The sequence below is a fragment of the Syzygium oleosum genome, unplaced genomic scaffold (assembly GCF_021117445.2).
Source record: "Syzygium oleosum isolate NSW1041296 unplaced genomic scaffold, Sole_v2.1 Sole_v2.22, whole genome shotgun sequence".
Taxonomy (NCBI): domain Eukaryota; kingdom Viridiplantae; phylum Streptophyta; class Magnoliopsida; order Myrtales; family Myrtaceae; genus Syzygium; species Syzygium oleosum.
Genome location: NW_026607506.1, coordinates 2,508,809 through 2,529,989, shown reverse-complemented (window position 1 = coordinate 2,529,989; position 21,181 = coordinate 2,508,809). Strand labels below are relative to the sequence as shown.

Below are 21,181 nucleotides of genomic sequence, written 5' to 3'. Positions count from 1 at the left end.
GAGGAGAGCACGAGAGTAAGCATATCGATCAAAGGCAAGGATCAAGTGACGGTCGAGTAGCCCAATGTCCGTGGAAGTCGTAACTATTTGTGGATGAGATTGTTGTGCAAATAGGATGCCTGAAATCTCGGGAGTATAGTTGTAATTATTGGGTTATATAAGTGGTGGGGTGTAATCATGGAAGGTCATCGCCAACACACATCTCCGACGTTAGTTTATCAAATATTATTGTTCTTTCATTTTCCTTGATCGTTTACCATTTTCAGTCTTTTATTTTTAATTAGCTATACTGTAATTCCGAGTGAGTTCCTATCCAAAATCACCGTAGAATCCCCTTCATCATATAAATCAAAGATCTAACTTTTAGTGAAAGATTTTTCACTGTTTGGGTAAAACTCATTTTCGGCGAAATAATTCCATCCACTGGGGAAATCTATGATTACACTCTGGAGAATTTGTTCAACCAAATCTCCGGGTCCAGATGTTATGCCTGTGCTACTCTTCAAGCATTATTGGAGTACAGTCGGCCCTGATGCAGTTGAAGCTATTCGGCATTTCTTCGGAACAAGTTACATGTGAAAAGACATGGACTCCACCTTCGTTGCCCTCATCATCTCTTAAGCCACCATCACCCCATTGGCCTCTGAGGTGTCATCTGTGAACTCATCTACAAGATTATTACTGACAGACACAATCTTCCTCCCTAGACTTATCTCTCCTTGGCAATTAGCTATCATCAAGGGTAGACAGATTACACATAATGTCATCTTAGGCTAAGAAATCACCTCCTACATGGCAAGTTCCAAAGGAAAAAAACCCCACTCTATGGCCATCAAACTTGAAATGGAGAAAGCTTTTGACTGAGTTGGATGGCCCTTTCTGCTCCACATCCTCTGGTGTTCAACACCAAAGTTTGCAACCTCAATCGCCAGCGCATCTCCATTGTTGCGTTCTCTTTGCTCATCAATGGCAGGCCCTCTAGTTCCTTCGCGCCTTCCTGATGCCTTAGGCAAGGTGATCTGTTGTCCCCCTTCTAATTGTCCTATGCTCGGAGGTCCTCTCTCGTTGCTTTTCCGTGAGGAATAATCAAAAAACATTCACGGCATCAATCCCGCCAGAACTTGTCCTCCTATCTCTCACCTTCTTTATGCTGACAACTTAATCAATTTTTGTAAAGCATCAAGAAGGAATGCTGAAGCTGTGATGAAATGTCTTGATATCTGCTCTTCTTGGTCTGGCGAGAAAGTCAAACTTTGAGAAATCTAGCATCTCTTAAGCGAAGGTGTACCTCCCCCATTTGCGAATCTACTTTGCAACAAGCTCATCTTCCCATCACAGCTACCTACCTTGGTAATCCACTATTCTATTATCAAAGGAAATCCAAGTACTTACTTCAGTCGCGGAAAAAATCATGAACTAGCTTGCTTCTTGGAAAGCTATCACTCTTTCTTATGCTGGATGGAAACCCACACGATATTGTCCTGTGCTCAATTCCATCGTCTTACACCATGTCTTCCACTGTCCTTCCCACGCCAGTCACTTCCAGTCTAGATTCCATTGCTCTCGGATTCTGGTGGGGTGTTACTAATTCAGGCAGCAAAGGTCTATGTTTTAAATTTTGGGTACATTGTGTACTCCTAAAAGCCTTGGAGGGCTAGGAATTCGCAGATTCCGATACTTCAATAGAGCTCTTATTGTTGAACTAGGCTGGTCTCTTCCACAAAATGAGGATAAGATTGGGATCCCAATCTTCAAATCAAAATATCCTCGGAGTCTCGACCTTCTTTCCTCCCCTTCTCTCAAGAGAGGATCCCGGGCTTGGAACGGTATTGTTGATTCTAGACATCTCCTACACAAAGGTGTCTGCTGCCAAGTCGGTGATGGCCGCAACATAAGGATCTGGCCACGACCCATGGATTCTGTTTCTACCATCCTACAAACCCATTTGTGCGTCTCCTTCGCCCGTTTCTCCCGGTGAACTCATAGTTAGTGACTTCCTTTCCGATCACTTTTAACTGCTCACACTCAGTCCCTCTTCCCTCGTGCTCCTCACCAGATTGTCTTATTTGGGTCAACTCTAGATCAGGCTCTCATTCAATCTGGATATCTGCCAGATTAGTCTCACCGTTTCCCTTCTAATTCTCCTCACATTTTGGAACTTAAGAAAATCATCTGGAAACTAAAAATCCAAGCAGGACACAAACTTCTCTTTTGGAGAAAAGCTTGGGATCAGAAAGTCTCATCCACTAGAGTTTCTGTCCTCAACCCAAATCGCCTAGTTCGTAGCAACTCTTTTGAATCACTTCATCCCATTCTCTTTGAGTGTTCCATAGCCCAAATTATGTGGAGAAACTCTAGTTGGCCTCCTCAACCTGACCCTTTTCTCCAGCTGGACATAAAATATTGGCTCATTCACATCCTTGACCCTGTCTACCCTCTTTAATGTTCCCCAGGACTCCCAAAATCTCTTCATCAAGAACTGTGCTGTTACTTGTGAAACTATCTGGATGAACAGGAACTCTATTCTCCACAACAACACCTCAGCCTCTCCGCAAGAACTTACATGCTCAATTCAGAATACTTATACTGAATATTTACATGCTTGGTCTCAAAGACCCCTCCAGGGAACATCCTGACCTATCGAATTCCGCAGTCCGTGTGGTGCCTATCCTCCTCCAAGCCCCAATACGAGTGTCGTTACTTAGCTTTTTGGATGCTGCTCTCAGGAACTCTTATGCCAAGGAAGCCGCAGCTCTTGCTCTCCAACTTGCGGTTCATCATGCCTTAAGACTCAGAAGCCACTGGTCTGATTTCAAGAGGAGACTGTCTCAATGTTGTCCCAAGATGTCAATCAGAGCCCTTCTAATCCCAATCGGTTTCTAACATCGGACTCTGATTATCCTTTTTCAACTTGCATTGTAATGTCACGACCCACAAACTTGCTAATGCGGTTGCTGCTTCTAGCCTCTCTACTTCAGTTCCCCTCAATCCTCTCCTAAACTTGACCTTTCTCTGTACTAGTTGTTGTCCTTTCCTTTGATTCCAATGAAGTAATAATTTCCATAAAACAAAGTTGCAATAAGTTTGATCCATTCTACCTTCTCTTTGTGATATTCACCTCCCAATTCTTGTACCGTACCTAACTCATTTGCTAATTAACTTTTGAACTTAACCATTGAATCTGATAGAAAGGAGAAGTGTTCAAAACAAACAGTGTGCTAGGTACAGGCAGTAGCTCGACTTGTCAGGTGCGTTAATTTCAAGTAATGACTATCAAATTTACAGTTGAGGCTCTTTTTTTTTTTTGTCAATCTCTAATCTGAGTGGCCTAAATTATCATTCTCATTCACGAATGAGCCGATCTCGAACAATCATGCAGTCGAGGCCAAGCTAACTCATGAGGAACTTTGACTCGGTTTCACGATAATGATCCTCATTTTTTTCAAAATTTAGTTTGTCAAATGAATACGTATATCCACAAAAATATAGTTAGTGACGGTGGAGGCAGGATTATCTAAGATTTGGATGGAACATTTCAATCAATCCTTTTATCTTCCCGTACAAATGAAAATGCTTTTCGCTATTGTTATTGCCCTGTTGGAGCAGTTTCTCTGCTGTAATCACCGCGGTGATAGGCCTAATGATGTGTGGTTTACTCCTCTTAAAACCATTTGCTTCTTGGCCTCAGGAATTCTTGGTTCGTCTGCAACATAGGTTTAGTCTCGGCATATCATAGGATAAGCCCGACTCTTCTCTCACTAGCGCCTTGATAGGGGAGGGTAACGAGCTCACTCAAAATGAGCAGAAGCTCTGATTTAAATCGAACATTATCTTAGGATATGGAACTCCTAAGGTAACAGGAGTCACTGACACCGATCCTGAATTCTCATCCTTTTTTAGCTCAAATAAAAAAAAAAAAGTGTCATTTCTCCTTTGTCAACATCCATAATAAGATGTTATGCGAAACTTGTTTTCCTGCCAGGCATTGGGATTTGTCCAGCGGATAATACAAATCATAAGATTGAATGTAGCACTGTCCAAACTAGAAATACTCGGCGAGTAGTTGGACTTGATTTCGGTGATTACTTGCAATCAATTTGTTTAATTTCGAGTTCGAATTCATGCTACTCGAGTATCTTATCAAGTCGAGCTCGAGATCTAGATCGATTCGCTTAATTTTTTTTCTTGAACTTGTTAAAATAGGAATCCTCAACTCGACAAACTCGCGAGCTGGTCGAGCTTCTGCTATTTTTATTTTTGCATAAATATTTAGTTATTGCATGGACAGGGCAAACGAATGTTTAAAAACTACATTCGACTTTCTATGCAAGTCGAGCTCAAGCCGGAAATTTGATACTCAATCGAGCTCAAGTCGAACACCGAGCAGGCCAGTAGAGCTCAAGTTCGACACGATATCGACCCGGCCCGGCCCGACCCGACGACGTTCCTTTTGGCATCCATACCGTACTATTGTTGTTTGTGTTGGTTCATTCACTAGCTGCTCCCTTGTCCTTTTGACCCGAAGAAGATTCAGTAGCTGATCAGGCCTCCCCAACAAGAGTCCAAACATTGATTGATCGTCTGGGTACATAAATTTTAGGGGCTAGTGGCAGTCTAGCAACGTGAACAGGCCCCCGTGCCTAGGCTCCTGCCTTCCCCATGATTCCGATCACGGGCACCAGTTACTGTTTTGGATAAAGCATCGAATCCCACCAAATATCCCCTGACCATGCCGGTCTCCACTTTCTCATTCGTTCCCTTCCCGTGGTTTGACAGTTTGGAAGTGTTAAGATTGATTATGGGGCCAGTGTCATTGATTTCTCGACCCGATCGAACCCTATAAGAGCTCGGGATTCGTGGGTTGGTGTTTGGAATTGAGGTCGGGTTCGGTACGGGCGCCGGCTTTCGATCGTGAGAACGTTTTCGAGCGTCCAATTGGGTAGGACTATCTCGGTGTCTACGTTCAAACATGGAGGCTAAGTCATTATCGGGTCGATTGGATTCGTTCCGGCAACGATTGAGATCCGCCTTCCTAACGTCCATTTCGTGGTCCATTTTTGGCAACCCGAATTTGGGTTCGGACCGCGACGATGTTAATCGGGTCTTCGTTTTCGGGGGACCGTATTTTGCTTGGCTCAAAAGACCTCTCTTGTTCACATCCCCTAAAGATCCAAACAGCCATCCAAGAGGGACCAGAATGCAAGATTGACAGAGGCAAATCGCCAACTTGAAGCCCGTGAACTCTTTTGCATAGCAACTGTGCAACACAGCATCCCGTGACCACCGCTAAACGCCATCCCCTCCGCCCACAGTATGCGCACAGATCCAAATCTCGTGTCAATTATAAGAAAATGATCGTAATTGCTCGAAATAATTAGCCAATGAAAAATGTTTTCATTAGCGACAACAATTTATATTTAATGAAAATACTTTTCGTTGAATCATCATTGTAAGCAGAGCCACTCCACGTTATCTTGCCACCAGCAGCGACGGTAATGATTCGATTCTCTTGACATTGATCGCATGTAATGCAACGAGAGAGATAGTGCACCGAGCGCCGTTAACTTTTCTTGATTGGTTGCTTAACAGTGTGCGGTCGAAATACTTTTAACAAAATTCTTGTTAATAATGGGTCTTGATGAGCATACTATACTGACAATGTTTTGATTCTCATAAAATCATTTAGATTCCGTTTGTTTGAAGGAAAAATTATTTTCGGGATATTGCTTTCTGACTTTCAAGTGAGCGGATGACTAGAAAACGTTTTCCACGAATTATAAAACACAACCTTAGATTGGGGGAAGACAACTTCCCTTTATGGCAATAACAAATGAAAACAAACTATTTTCCTTGAAACAGGTTTCTATAGAAAATATTCTTTATCACGAAGATTTGAGTTGCGTTAATTTAGCAGAAAATTAATGATTCAGAAAATACTTTCCCGAAAATGATAGCTATGGATTAACGAATAATACTTCGATCGTTCGCGAAAATAATTAGACTAAAATTGCTGTCGATAATCAAGCGTTTCGTATCGACTGATTATTTCGAGCCATACAAGTAATTATTTCTAAATTATTTTTCGCGAAATAAACGGAGCCTTGATTACTTGACGCAAGCGCTTAGCTACGCTCGTCGTGCATAATCCAATTATCATTAACAATAAGTAATTTCCGAGGATTGATAGCGCCGTTGTTTTGGTGGGACCAGGAGGGGAATGTCGTGTCGTTCACATGAAGAGCAAACACAGCAGCAGCATATGCAGACATCCCCCTACTGCTAAAGCTTTTTAACTCGTACTTTTGTTCCCGTTCTAGGCCGATTCTCCCTATCCGTGTAGTCCTTTTGGGACTCGTTTTACCTTCCCGTCTTTATAGACATGTGATGTGATCGGTCCTCGAGTTTGGAGATTGCAAAATCCTGCTCATTCATGTACGAAGAAGAAGAAAGATCCGAAAGCGTCCTGAACCCGACATTTCCCGATACAGAAAACCAAGTGATCGATCGATTATCTAACGACACATTGAAAGAGGAGATTTTGCTGATTGAGTGGCACCGACGGCGGCAGTTCCGATGTCGCACGTTACGTGATAAAACCATGCATTCCGATGGTACGTTTTTATTTAAAAGGTGATCCCAGTGAACGGTAGATGAAGAGTCGAAATGGACGGACGCAGAAGCTGGCGGTCCTCCGCTTCGTTGCTTCCGTTTCCTTCCATGACCGAATGATCGGAACGGACTGCATGGTACCCACGAGAGATTGTATCGAATTTCCGTCGATTCGAGTCATGGGAACTTGCGTATACGGGTCTGGTCATGGCTTTCGTCTCGGATTCAGGCGAGGAAAGCGAATGGTTTTTGTTTTTTTTTGGATTGAAAGAAAGTAGTATTCATTACTCAAAATGATATACGAAGAACTACATAAACTTTCGCGGCAAAAAAATCGAAACAGCAAAAAGCTTGCATCACTACAAAACAAAAGCCAAATCCCGAAAGCGAATGAATGGAAAATCAATCACGTCGATCCAATGGGAACAGCTGGCAAGAACAAAATACATTAATGTAGAGACCATACGAAATGACTAATCAATAAATAAGCGATTAATCATGTCATGATCAACCAATCGGAAGAGGGGAAAAAAAAGAGCATGGGTTTAGAAAACGAACGTGATTTTTGGACATATTAGTTGATTATGTGTGGATGTCGTGCGGACCGTGAGTCGAAAAAAGCATGCAAAAATAAATAAATGAGAAGAGGAGTTCGAAAGTTGCGTAAAGGATTCTTGATTACGACCTTTGTGTTTTTTTCAGGGTGAAGTTGGCTAGGAGAGTGACTCTTGCTCGTCTGTTTTTCGGCTTTTTTCGGACAAGAACCAAATATCGAATAGACAGCGGAAACTTCACGTCTAATCTCGATTCGAGACATTACGTACGTACACAAACACCTGTTTGGAAACGAGTCTTGCACGAGTTGTCCACGCAATGAAGTTAACGCGAAAAGACATTACAATTCTTGCTCGCTCGCTCTCTCTCTCGCTCTCTCTCGCTTCATTGATTGAGCTTCGTCGTGCGTCGTAAAACATCTATTTTCCTTCGCATATATCTCCCGTCTCCTTACCGGGTTAATACCGTTAGGATATCCAAAGTCGATATCCCATGATTATACCTGCCAAAATGAGTCAAAAATCAATTTATTAACTTATATATCAATAAATGAGTTTAATGATAATATGGGTATTAAATGGGTCGTAAATGGGTAATAAATCGGTTTGCAACTTATTTAAACTCAACTAATCTCTTTCGCCTTCACTCATTCTTGCGCTCGCTCACTCCGCACTCTCATCTTAGTTTAGGTATGGATTTTCCTAAATTGAGTTAAATGTGTAAGTATTTTAGCAATATGAATCAGTCGTGCATGGGTCATTAGATTTGCATTACATGAAAATGGATCAAAACGGGTTAAATGGGTCTATTTAGGTCGGACCATTTTCGATCCGAGCCAAACCCGATCCTACACACCCGTTTAACAGGTCTACCTATTACACATTTGCCCCAAACTAATTTCTGTCTTGCAAACAGTCCCTAAATTGATGACCCCCACGATGCATTTTACCTCAAACTAGTTTTCGTCCCGCCGAAAAATCCGAACCCGGTATCCCACGACGCGATGTCTGGGGAAATGTCTTATAGGATAGCGGTTGGGGATTTTTTGTGGGACGAAAAATTAATTTAAGGTAAATGTGTTTTGAGAGCGCAAATTCTGAATATTCAATGGTGTTAATCCTTTCATTTTTGAAAGACAGCTGGATAGCTTAATAGAGAGGGAAATGGCTGCCTCTTAACGTGAAAACGAAGTGTGTCGCCCCACTTTAGGAAGGAGTGGTAATTACACTAAAGTTACACGCAAATTTCTACTGAAAAAAGAACAAGATACGTCCATTTAGTGGCCCAACATAGTTCTCTTCGAAGGTTAGCTAAATTCTTAGGAATTGTAGAAATTACGGAAATGGAATATAGATTGCGTTTTGTTACTGCATTTTTTTTTTGGTCAAAACGTATTGTTACTATTTAATGAAGGTTTTTTTTTTTCATTTTTCCCCTGATCAAGTGATTTTTCCTGGTAAAAATGATAAAAAAATAGGTGGAGGGTGTCGGATGAAGACGATGAAGCCACTCTCATTCACACTTTATCCGAGTTATATGTTTAGTTTGAAAATTTTGGTAAATATTATCATGTCGTGGAGACGTGCTTTCCAGGTAGTAAGGTATTTTCAAATGCATATTAATTTACGATGAAATGTAAGCGAAATTCTTTTTAAAAAAAAGGCCGAATTTAAGATATCATTTTAATTTCGGAAAATTTTGAAAAAAAAAAAACATTTTTGTTGATTCAAGCAACATTAAGGGGGTGTTTGGTTCAGCTTTAGAAATGGGCTTTCGGCCTCGAAAGCCCCTTGGGAAAATGCTAAACCGTTTGGCAAGCATTCCCAATGGGCTTTCGGCTGAAAACCAACATTGGGAATGCTACCTTAACTTATTCTGGCTTATTTCGGTTTTGCCCCTCTTATTACTGTTTATCTTTTGCGCGAGGGTAGTCGACGAGGGTGATTGACACCGGATAGGGTCGGTGAGGTCGCGCGACCTCAGGCGACGGTCGTCGAGGTCGCGCGACTCCAGGCGGGTCGCCCGGCCTCGGGACTGTCACCGGTGGCAGATCTGGTTCGCCGGGGGTTGCCCGACCTCGAACGACAGCGCCAGATCTAGCTCGCCGGCTCCGGCGAAGGGTAGGGTAAGTTTTTTTTAATAAAAAAGAAAATTCCCAAAGCCTTTTGCAAAAAAAATTTGCCAAACACTACTGGGGCTAAAGTAGCTTCACAAATGATTTTTTATCAAACGCCATTTGCATTTCCTCAAGGGTTTTAACCTGAAGGTATTTGCATTCCCTAAAGTCTCATTTGCAAAGTTGAACCAAATGGGCCCCAAGTCTCACATGTGATCGGAATTTACATTCAAACCTTCCTCATCATATACCCTATTAAAATCGAATTCATTTGGTACAATAATTCGTTTATCTTACTTATTATTTTATTCTTGTTGTGTATACATTTACCATTTTCCTAAAATGCATATGTGTCTAGCAGTAGTGCCTACTCTTTTGAGCTGGTTTAATTTATTAGCAAAAAAGAAAAAACCAAGAAGATGATAGTTTTCAATCTTAAATATTTACCAAAAGTTTTATTTGTAACTATTATCGAATGAATTATGAAATTTCATTGTGTCAAAAAGAAAATTGTGAAATTTCATTACAAAAGTAAGTTAAAAGAAAATCTGAATAACGACAAGGAAATCTCTTCAAATCCCCACATATTTCGGACTTAAATTTATATCTCAACTCTTCAACAATTTAAATTTAAATTTAAATCCCCCCTCATCCTACAACAATTTAGATCGATTTTTCAAATCAAATTTCGATCTTCAAAGTTCTTTCTAACATATTTAGACATGCACGTCTTTTCCTCTCGTTTCTTTCACTAATTTCTATTTTCGACACAATTTTTTGTGTTACCAAAATGGCTAAAATGTACGAGTACAGTCAATAAAATAGCCATCAATAAGATGAGCTCATTTTTTTTAGTGGTAGATGCAATATCGAAAAGACAACACCAATGACAAGATCTTTATTAATATAATAAGGACTTTACTGTAGTATCCTTTAAATACATTAATATGATATGACCGTATGAAAAATTATATAAGTATGACCGCACGAAAAAATAAAGAGAAAAAATTGCTGAAGCAATCTGTCCATAAGCTTCCATGGGAAACCTTAGAATGCCACTCACTTTATGACGCCATCCATTTTCCTTTGGGAGAAAGAAAAAATTATATCGAAAAAAATAGAATTATTTACGCACCATGTGTTAAAATCAAGGAAAATTCAATCCCCCACACGAGTAATTACTGTATCTGGACCCAAATGCCCTCGCTCGGAACCCCCTGATGAACCACGAACAGCATGTAATAGCCCGCCGGAGCCAAATTGCGGGAACCCGGGGCCACCGCGTCCGCCGTGAAAGCCGAACTCCCGACATTGGCGACCTTACCGCCGCCGATCACCAGCAACCGCTGGTTCATCGAGAAGGAGTGCGTGGTGAACGGCGGCGCCACCATTGTCACCGACACCGCGTCCGTGGAGACGTTCCCCGCCACCGTGAACCGGACCACGAAGCTCTGTGAGTACCTGATCTTGGCTTGAGAGCTCGGAAAGATTATCTGCGGGCGCGAGCCTGAACGCTCCGGGTCCAGGTACGGCGGCCGGAAGGCCTCGAGCCGGAGCTCGGTTGGGAAGATCACTCCGGTGAAGTTGTAGTAATTGTGGGGGTTGCTCCCACCGACGAGCACCCGCCCATCGCGCAGCAGCACCGCCGTGGAGTGGTACGCCCGTGGGATCCCAGATGGGTCCTGGAGCGCGAAGCGCCCACCTGCTGGTGCGTCGGGCCGGTAGATGACCGGTTTGAGGACGGGGTTGCGGCCGTACTCCCACCCGGCAGTCCCCGCCGCCACGCCGTTGATGATCAGGACGTCACCGTTCGGCAGCATTACCATGTCGCCCATGGTCCGAGCCTGGGGCATCGTCTCCATGGCCCATTGCGGGTTCGGGTCGGTTATTCGGATCCGCCCGCAGGTGTTCAGCGCTCCCAGAAATTTCCCACCCATCGCCTGCGTGAAAGCTCCCTTCGGAGCTCCGCCACAGACCAACACTTCAGCTACGACATTTTTCGCGGACTGCGCGGTAGTCTTCAGCGGAAGCAACACAGAGGAACCCGTGCTCGGGTAACATCTCGGGTCGCCGCCGGGCATTGTCGGGTACGTCCTGACCACCTTGTTGTTCACGTAATCAAACAATATCGCGCGGTTGTTCGCGAAGATGAATAGGTTGCCGTCGACGTTGAGGTGGACGAACGGGTAGAGATTGTTCTCGATGCCCCGGTCGTTGGTCTCGACCAGAAACGGCAGGCTATAGACGTTCGGAGCTCTGCCGCTCTTCGGGTAGAACTCGTAGTTGAACTGCCGCCGGCCGCCGATGACGATCTGGCGGCCGTCGGGGAGGATCTGGTTGGTCGCGTACCAGCGGCGCGCTCCCAGACCGTTCGCGATCTCCCGCCAGTCGCAACTGCCGTCCGAGCACGGGACGAAGATCCGGACCTGCCGCTCGCCGTCGCGGTAGCCACCGGTCTGGACGAGGCTGCCGTCGACCGTGGCGGCGCCGGAGGAGCACCAGACGTCGGTCTGGACCATGAGGGGGCGGAAGGCGTTGGAGGCGACGTCGTACTCGACGGAGTGCGCGGTGCAGTCGTCGACGACGGCGGTCTCCGTGGGGTCGTGGCGGCAGTGGCCGTCGGGGAGGGAGAGGTTGGACTTGCCGAAGTCGGTGCGGTCGAAGATGACCACCCGGTCGTTGTGGAGGAGCTGCATGTGCATGGCCACGATGCCGATGTTGCTCTGCAGCAGCTGCCACCGCGCAGCGGCGGCGAAGGCCCTCGGCGGTGGCGGCTGAGCGGCCAAGAACAGGAAGAAGCAGCACAAGATCAAGCGGAGGCTCGAAGCGCGAGGGGAAGAGAGCGACGTCATCTTGGTTTGCATGGGGTGTTTTTGGTCTTGGGATTCGGGGGTCTCGTGCTGAGGAATCGTTATAAATCACTTCGAAAGATGAAACGCGTAGGAGAAAGTGATGGAGAATAAATAGACTTCGCTCACCAGAAAATTTCCTAGATCCTAACGCAATTTTATTCAACAGCTACCCTGCTTTGCGATTTTTTCGAATTTGAAATAGGAATTCTCTCAATAAATTACAACACGAAACTACTTCATCCTCATATAAATGCTCGATTTAATCCTAAGTAAAGCGACGGGGTTATCTGCTAATGTGCTCCGAAGCATCAGAGACCACACGATCGAAGGTAATTATTTATGTTGGTGGGTGATTTCGACTTTATGACGCACATGGTATGACAAGGTTGGTCGTGAGTCATGATACGAAATTTTTGGGTACCATTAACGATTAGACATAAGGGCAGTGGTTCGAGAAATTAATAACTTTGGGAGGATCCCACTTCTTCGAAATTGAATAGTCGCAACCGCCCACAGAGTTAATGCCCTCAAATTCCCTCCTGCGTCTCGAGCAATCAATCTCGAGCTGGATCTATTTGGTGCAAAACGCAATTCCTATTCCCACATTAGGACAAATTGATGTGAATGATTCATCTGGCTAATTTCGTGCTGGTTAGGTTTAATTAGAGCTCTTTAATTACTTTCAGGGCTAATTTGAATTCTCGAAAAAGGGCTCATTCGGGAAAGGATCCTTGATCACGTGCTCGACTGTCTCTGTTAATGGCTCGACAAATCTCGACTGTCCGATAGGCGAGTCATAAGTTTCGAGACTACATTCACATATACGGATAAATGATTTGGACCGGTAAGAAACCGAATGGAGACGGCCCATCAGAGCAGAAGATCTCATCCCATATAGACATTGACATCTCGCAATACCCATTGACAAATAGCACAAGGAAAGATCAGTGCCGTCACGAATTAGAACTCCGTCGATCTGATTGCTCGAAATGGAAAACTATCGCATCAGGCGACGGGGACAAGTCGGGTAGTCGAAAAGTTCCGGACGAGAACGCCATTACCGAGACGGGGAAAGAAAGAAAAGAAAGGAAGAGAGGGCGAGGAACGAATCTATTCCCACGTGTAAGATTAAAATGCGTCAAAAGCCATTTTACAAGGTGAGGGCACGAGCTCGAAAGGGGCTTTAAGCAAAGAAACAATGGCCGATCTCGAATCATATCTCCATCCATCGCCCCCTTTTCTTCCCAGGCTTTTCTTCTTCTTCTTCTTCTTCTCTTTCTTCTCTCTACTAACATCTTACTGGAACGTCGGTGAGGTAATGTTGTCCTGCGAAGACCGGTCAAGGAGTAAATGCTGTCCGTCCATCTCGTCCCGCCGGCTCTCTGCTTGTCGTGTAGTCCCCAGTGGTCCCCAGTCGGAACCAACTTTTTTTTCCCATAAAAAAATATTAACTTTATGTTGAGTGACAATTCTAGCCCTAATTTTTTTTATCTCATAAAAAATCATAAAATTTCACCATTATCCCAAATTTGACCCCCTGTTGATTTTCTATTTGAGGTCACCTTTGTTTGAGAAAAAAAGGTTATGGTCGTGAGCTTGGCGGATCTCATCCATGACGTCTGTCGATGGGCAGTAGTCTACAACTTCAAATTACGACAAAATGTCGAAGTCTGACCAGAGAAATTTAATTTGGAGATCTTTTTTACTAACCGGTGAAGTGAAGGAGATGAACAGTTTCACTGTTATTCTTCAAGCTGTGGCTCAGAGAAGAAGACAATGAAAATTGCTTTAAATCCAGTCGGCAAATCACGTGAATTTATTGCTAAGGTGGAATAATCAAGTTGGATAATCAATGGTTCTAAGTCAGGATGGGCCACGTTTAGGATTTAAGTAAAAAGTTGATAATTTTTTATAAGATAAAAAAAATTGAAGCAAGAATTATCACTCGACTTAAAGTTGACGCTTTGTGTTTTTGGAATTAAACTTCAGAATCTGTTCTTCGTAGGCTGCCGAAATAAAAAAGATGGTCTCCCTCTTTCCACCGGGGGGGGGGACATCACTTTCCTTCGGCTCTTTGGATTAAAATAATGTCGCTCTCTCTACGCTGGTTCGATGTCTGTGCCGTGTGGGAAAGCATATGTTGTCTTGCCCCCCGCTGGGCGAAGTCAATCATTTTTCTTTTGTCTCGCTTTACCCTGTTTCCGCGTCATGTGCTGCGAGAGCCCCACACGGGTTTTCCTTTTTTTTTTTCTGCTATCCAACACATCGACACCCCTTTCGCATCCGGCGTAGACATTGCGTCCGAGCGGATTGCGTCGATAGGTAAGTCTTGGGTATCCCACATTAGCTAGATTGGAAGTCGTGTCGGCGTGGATGAGTATGGTGTCGGTGGGAGGCCAAGTGGGGGGCAACCGGCGATGACATCAAAGCCTCGGTGGGATAGTTTCTGGCATCTAATATATCTCCGACCACGCATCGTCCATGTCCGGACGTTGCTCCAGTATATAAGTCTCGTATATTGTCGAATTCGCAGGGCGTACTTTAGAGCTGTGGTGCGTGTGACCTACGATTTTTTCTCGACGGTTCTGGTCATTTGTGTGAAATTTCCAGTTCGTCAAGGTGTGATGCCCGGATTAACTCACTGAGACATTGTCCGCTTTGGCCCGTCTCATATCGAGCCTCGCTGTACCGTTTTGTCCGTTTGGCCACCTTCTTAGGAGGTCACCCATCTTGAGAGTGCTCCCACATGAGCACACTAAGTATTGTGGTTACGTCAAAAGGCGCCTTAGTGATTTAATTTCAATTTTCACATATATATCTCAGAATCGTTCTCTCCCTATTTGATATATAGCTCAGTTCATTCCTGCCCTATTTGACATTTTAGAAGCTTGCTAGGAGCCGCTCCTTATTTAGGCCTTCTGGTCACGGCAACCACTTCCTTCCCTCTTCAAATTGGGTCATTACACAACGAGCGGCGTCAAGGAAAATTCGAAAGAAAGACGAGCACGCTTATCGCCGAGGCCACCGGGGAAGTAAAAGGGGTGAGATCCAGGACCTTTTAACGTGTGTCTCGGGTCACCCAGATCGGCCGGCTTTCGTTTCCTCAATTCTAATCTTGAGTTGTGGGCCGAACCCTCGTAATTCATGGAGCATCCATTCTCTAATCAAGGGGATGTAATTGGGACCAGGAAGGGGCCACCGCCAGTCCTTCACCAGGGTCAACAATGCATATCACCTACGATGTACTTTTTTCTCACATTAGACATCTACGATAGTTGTTTCGCCGGAATTTAATCAACAACGAAATATCTTTCATCAAAATTCTTTTTTGAATTTTTTTAAAGAGGAGATGGGTTTTGTAATGATTCCGGACATAAGTCGTATCAACGGCGTGCAAGGAAGAAATATATTTCAACGGAATTTAATCAATGATGAAATCTAATGACATAAAAAGCTTTAATGGAATTTAATCAACAGTAAAGTGCGATTAGGGGTGATCGATTCCCGGGCAATTTGATTCCCACCAAACAACCGAGAACCTGTGGAACCGGAAACTAGATTGGACCAGACCGGCTGGTTTGGTTCCCGAGTGGACCAATGGAACCGGTGGCCAGCAATCAAAGGTTAAAACAACATTTTAACAGTCTCAAAGGCTGAAACACCATTTTAACATTTTATCAATCTCCTTTGTGCCACCCTTGACTGAGATTAGGATTTGTGAGAGAGCGACTCCATCGAGGACAAGTACCTCTATTTTCGCCTTCATACCTCTGGTTGTGATTTTTTGTTGTGAACAATGTGAAGGGTAGGGCTCAATTTTAACAAATTTGTAAGAAATTAATATATATTGATTCAGTTTAGGTGAACGGTTCTACCCGTGGAACCAGATCGAAAATCGTTGATTCCATTTTTTGGGAATTGAGAACCGGACCGGTACGCCTGGGAACCGTCCAGAACCGACCAGTCCGATTCGGACGGTTCCTTTTGCAAACCCCTAAGTGCGATGACATGAAGATACGAACTTAATCCACGATGAAGATCCGAAAACTACAACTAAAATACACGCCAGAATTTAATCGACGATTGAATATCCGAAACTACAACCAAAAGTACGGGAATCGAAAGATAAAAGGTTTTTCGTTGATTGACCGGGAGTTTACAAAGAATACGGTGTGGCTCAACGGTTACAAATGGAGGTTACAAAATTCACATGAATAAAATAACTTCGCGGTCTCCTATTATCTAGCGACACCCACGAATTACAAGTCGATATTAGATGTCCATGACTTTTGTTGTTCGCCAAACTCTCTGCTGTTATCGACTACGCCCGTTTCTTGTCGATCATCACAAAAAGTAGTCACTCTCTTTTTCCAAAGCAGAGCTGGAAGACTTGCCCAAGAAGAAAAATGGGGGTGGGTGGGAAGTATATTCTTTAGAGCTGTGTTGAGCAAAGCAAAGGCTGGTTCCATTCAATTCTCTCCGCCTCCTTTCGGTGCCTCTCTCTCTCCTGACAAATTGTAAAGAGAGAGAGAGAGAGAGAACGCGCTCACCAGATTGGCAGATTCTGTTCATTCCTTGGCGAAAGCATCTCTCTCCCTCTCTCTCATTCTTTTCTTCTTTTGTACTCCTTTTGCGTTATCGGTTTCGATACACAAGGCATAAATGCAGACATGTATGACCCATAGAAGCGCAGGACTTACTACTATTCCTGTATTCTCCTCTGCAGAAAAATACACGGCAAACTCGGGGGTTGGGGGAATTTGGAGAGGTCGAATGTGCGCTTTTGTCTTGGCCAAAAGAGGAGGAGAACGAGATGCTCGGGTTCCCATAGCGCACGTGAACGATAAGGCATTATTCCCCTGTTCGTGCCTATTGACTGCGAGGTAGTACAACTGTCAGCAAGAACCACAGGACAAGATAGCGCTATTGGATACATTGCCGACCGTCGTCAGTCGTCATCACGTGGCTCTTTGGCCCTTTTAGCATTCTCGTACAGGGAACCAGAACGTGCGGGTAGGCCTTGGATAAAGAAGGGCTCGAGCACCCCGCGCCACGAGCTAGAAAATTCTTAGTGAGACAGCAACCTCGATTGGACATTGCGGTCGTCGTCCGACGACGATTGAGATTTGCCAGCTATATTCCTAGTAGGTGTGCGCCGGGTGCGCTTCGGTCGGGACTCGACACCTGAGGCTCTTTGGATGTCGAAATTGAAGATGAAAGAATATTATTGTATGATGAGTCATTTTATTGATTGTTTTTAAAAGGATAAATCGGTTCTATGTTGGAAAAAAGAAAAATGAGGTTGCATGGGATCTTGGGTATTGGCTAGTAACCCCCACCCCATCTTTCATAAAATGACCCATTGGAGAGTCTCAAGCGCGGTGTATGACTAACTTTGACACGGCACGTTTAACAAACATGTCGCACGGTCTCGACACGCCTATGAATGAGGTGACTTAACACAACGCGACATGATACATTAATCTATTTACAAATATACGTCAACATGTGTACAAGATAAACACGCCAAACACGTTTATACACGAAAGCCCGTGTTAACACATCTAGCACGTATCAACTGTTCTCTAAATAACATGATCGTCATTTCATATTACATCTAAATTGTATTATTGAGTAATTTCTATGTTTTATGACTTTTGAATCCCTAAAAATGTTATTGTATTACTTAACATTCTTTTTAACATGAATGTTATTTCTATTAACTTTTAAGGATAAAAAGTCTTGAGATGTAATCGTGACGCAACACGTAGATTCTTGTCTAAACAGATCAAGCGAGTCAATCAGCGTCAGGCGCGATTTTTTTTTTTTTTCACGTCATAAGCAAGTCCCGTCTATGACACGAATCCATTCACATTACACCAAATCCAAATTTGTTTAATTAGGCGATTGACATCATATCGTGTCATGTCGTGAAGCCAATCATGTCGAGAATCGCGGGCCTTACTTTTATAGTTTTACGTACTCGAGGCGCGTGGGCTTCGGTCCATAAATGAAAATGGGAAAAATTACCAATTCAGTCCTCAACCTATTGCATTTGTGCCAATTCAGTCCTAAACCTTTCAATTTGGCCAATTCAGTCCTAAACCTTTTGCAAACCAGCCAATTCAGTCCTTTTGGCCGGCCGGCGCTGACGTGGCCGCCGGCCGGTTGACGTGGCGCCGGCCGGCGTCCACGTGGCAATATTTTAATATATTTTTATTATTTTCGAATTTTTTTTATCTTTTCCTTCTCCCCCGGCTGTCCGGCCAGGGAGGCTCGCCGACAGGGCCCGGCTCCGGCGAGGCGAGCCGGGCCCTCGCCGCCGGGCGGGCGGGCGGAGCTCGCCCGGCCATGGCAAGGCGGGCGAGCGGCGAGGGCCCGGCTCGCCATGGATGGGCGAGCTCCGCCCTCGCCCGGATCGGCGAGGCGGAGCTCGCCATGGGCCGGGTGAGCTCCGCCCTTGCTCGAGCTGGGTGAGGCGGAGCTCGCCATGGCTGGGCGAGCTCCGCCTTGCCAGATCTGGGCGAGGCGGAGCTCGCCTAGCCAGGGCGAGCTCCGCCTCGCCGGAGCTGGGCGAGGCTCGCCCAGCGGCGGTGAGGGCTCAGCTCGCCTCGCCGGAGCTGGGCCCTCGCCGGCGAGCCTCCCCCCTGGCCGGACAGGCCAGGGGGGAGAAGGAAAAGAAAAAAAAAAGAAAAAAGAAAAAAATTCGAAAATAATAATAAAAATATTAAAATATTGTCACGTGGACGCCGCGCCGGCGCCACGTCAGCCAGCCGGCGGCCACGTCAGCGCTGGCCGGCCAAAAGATTGAATTGGCTGGTTTGCAAAAGATTTAGGACTGAATTGATCAAATTGAAAGGTTTAGGACTGAATTGGCACAAATGCAATAAGTTGATGACTGAATTGGTAATTTTCCCAATGAAAATGTCCCTTGCGGTTGACTAGTTGCTATAGGATCAAGCAAGAGCCACGGATGATTGGGCTAGAGACATTAACTGGGCTTCAAAATGGCCCATCAGCAATGGGCTCACTATTGGCCCATCAATCGTCGTCGACGTGACTGCAAAATGGTCAACGTGAGTCAACATCAATAGGAGGGCCGGGCCCAGTAAGCAACCAGGCTAAGTGATCACATGTGCATGAGATTAGAAGTTCGAGCAATGTCGCGAGCGAAGACTTACTTGCGCTCTCGAGTGTTGCCACCTCATGTGGTTAGAGCTTCGACATGTCGGTATGACAAACTTCGGACCTTTTCATGGTTAGGGTAATCTCGAGTAGTCATGGCATCAACCAAACATGTCGTAGCATGCATAACTATGATCATGCCAAGGGAAGACGGTCAATGCTGATCGTTTGTCTCGCTTGTTTGCCAATTAAAAGAAATCCAACTTCACGCTAAGAAAAATATAGATGAAAATCCTATATAAAGATCGAATTCCGTGGTCATACATTTTGAGCGCCAGTCAATATCGTCTATCACATTTAGCTAAGTTCGTAAAGATTTCGGCTTTTATGAGTAAATTGCAAGATAATTATATCCCCATATGGAATATTTTCGTGAGATAAGATGTCGTGTCCAAAACGGAAACTAAAATCCAGCTCATTTATTAGATATACGTGTTCCAATCACATCATCGATTCAAAAGGTAAGACAATAATGATGAGGATTCGCTCGAACTAGTTACAAAGTTTAGACCAATTGTCCATTGAAGACGCACCTACGAACGACACCAACAAGATTTTGTTAAAAAATAAAATAAAAAGGTGCAACGTTAGGACAAAATGGACGTCACAAGTGTTCTAGATTTTCAACGGATAGTACCGAAAATTGAAAGCCCTAAAAAATGCTAGCAAGGCATGTCAATGGACCCCCTCACTCCTAAAGCAACAACCAGACAATCAAGCTCGATATTCTGATAATTAGCGGTGTGCATCAATCCCGATCTAACATAAAGATTGGATCGGACCGACCAATTCTGATTGTTTCTAGCAGAAAATAGTTTGGTTTGCAATTCCAATTTTCGGAACTGAGAATAACCCGTCCGAATCCTGAGAAGGAATTATATCAAACGGATTGAATCGGCGGAATCGGCTCAGAATATTTTTAAATTTTTTTATAGCAAAAATCATAAAAAAGATAATAACATCGCCAGTTCTCAAGAACTAGGCTAGGTTCCAAGGTGGACAGAGTTAGTCCTAGTTCCATAGACTGGGAACTGATCCTGTCCGATCTAAGTTCCCGGTTCCAGAGCGTGAATCGACTCACCTTGGAATTCTATGGTCATCAATTTTGAGGGTTGTTACATAAGATCCACCGTATTTAACTAAGCCAGTATAGATTTCAGTATCTATCACTAAATCGCGAGAGAATCGTAACTTTGAGCGTTACATTTTCCTTTTCGAGATCCCGAGATACCGGTATTGTCAAAAGTGGAATCCGAACTTCCAACTGACTTAACAGCCACGTACGTTTTCACTTGTAACGGTCGTTTCACCGTACAATAGGAAAAGTGCACTAAACGACAATTAGCTAGATCCGCTCGAGACCAGTCACGGAGCACAGACCCGATCATATCCTATTCAAGCCGCGCTACCCACAAACAATGTCATTTTTAAATATAGTACTAAAAAACGAAGGACAACGAGGGTCGCGTCGGAGCCGAACAAAATATAGAAGCCCCTCGGACCTCGGACCTCGGACTCCGGCACGGGCTCTCCCATGCCCAGACCAACAAAGCCCGGGAACACGAAATGCCGTGCCCCGTCCGTCGTTTCAAGGCCGTCGCCGTCGCCGTCGTACGTTCCTCTCCTTCCTCCTCATTTCGTACGCAGATTGACCCCCCACTTTCTTTCATTTCTCGTAAAAAATTTCTCGTAAGTTTTCTCGCTCCACTTTCCCATCGACGTGCGCAGTATATTAAGCCCACCTTACGAAAAGAAAGAGAGAAAAAAAACAAAACCCCATTTTTTTTTTTTCGTCGTCCTGCGCGCAACGCTATGTTACAGACAGTCCGCACCTCTCACTCCGCTCCTCCTCCTCCTCCTCTTC

The 21,181-nt window shown here is 44.5% G+C and overlaps 2 protein-coding genes across 2 annotated transcripts in view; one reads left to right on the top strand and one right to left on the bottom strand.

Annotated features, from left to right (window-relative positions):
• Window positions 1-10,149: 10,149 nt before the first annotated feature.
• LOC115669252 (aldehyde oxidase GLOX-like) lies at window positions 10,150-12,314 on the bottom strand. Its single transcript, XM_030590512.2, has one exon. The coding sequence runs from the start codon at window positions 12,142-12,144 to the stop codon at window positions 10,459-10,461; it is 1,686 nt and encodes a 561-aa protein (XP_030446372.2). The 5' UTR covers window positions 12,145-12,314; the 3' UTR covers window positions 10,150-10,458.
• The window catches only part of LOC115669845 (uncharacterized TPR repeat-containing protein At1g05150-like), a 51,860-nt gene continuing 41,245 nt past the window's right edge, over window positions 10,567-21,181 (top strand). The window contains exon 1 of the mRNA XM_030590988.2: window positions 10,567-10,570. The gene's annotated coding sequence lies outside the window, so the exon portion shown is untranslated. The remainder of the gene's footprint in view (window positions 10,571-21,181) is intronic.

Bases quoted from the DNA above. Each gene is read 5' to 3' on its own strand.
- LOC115669252 (XM_030590512.2), bottom strand. From the start codon at position 12,144: ATGCAAACCAAGATGACGTCGCTCTCTTCCCCTCGCGCTTCGAGCCTC.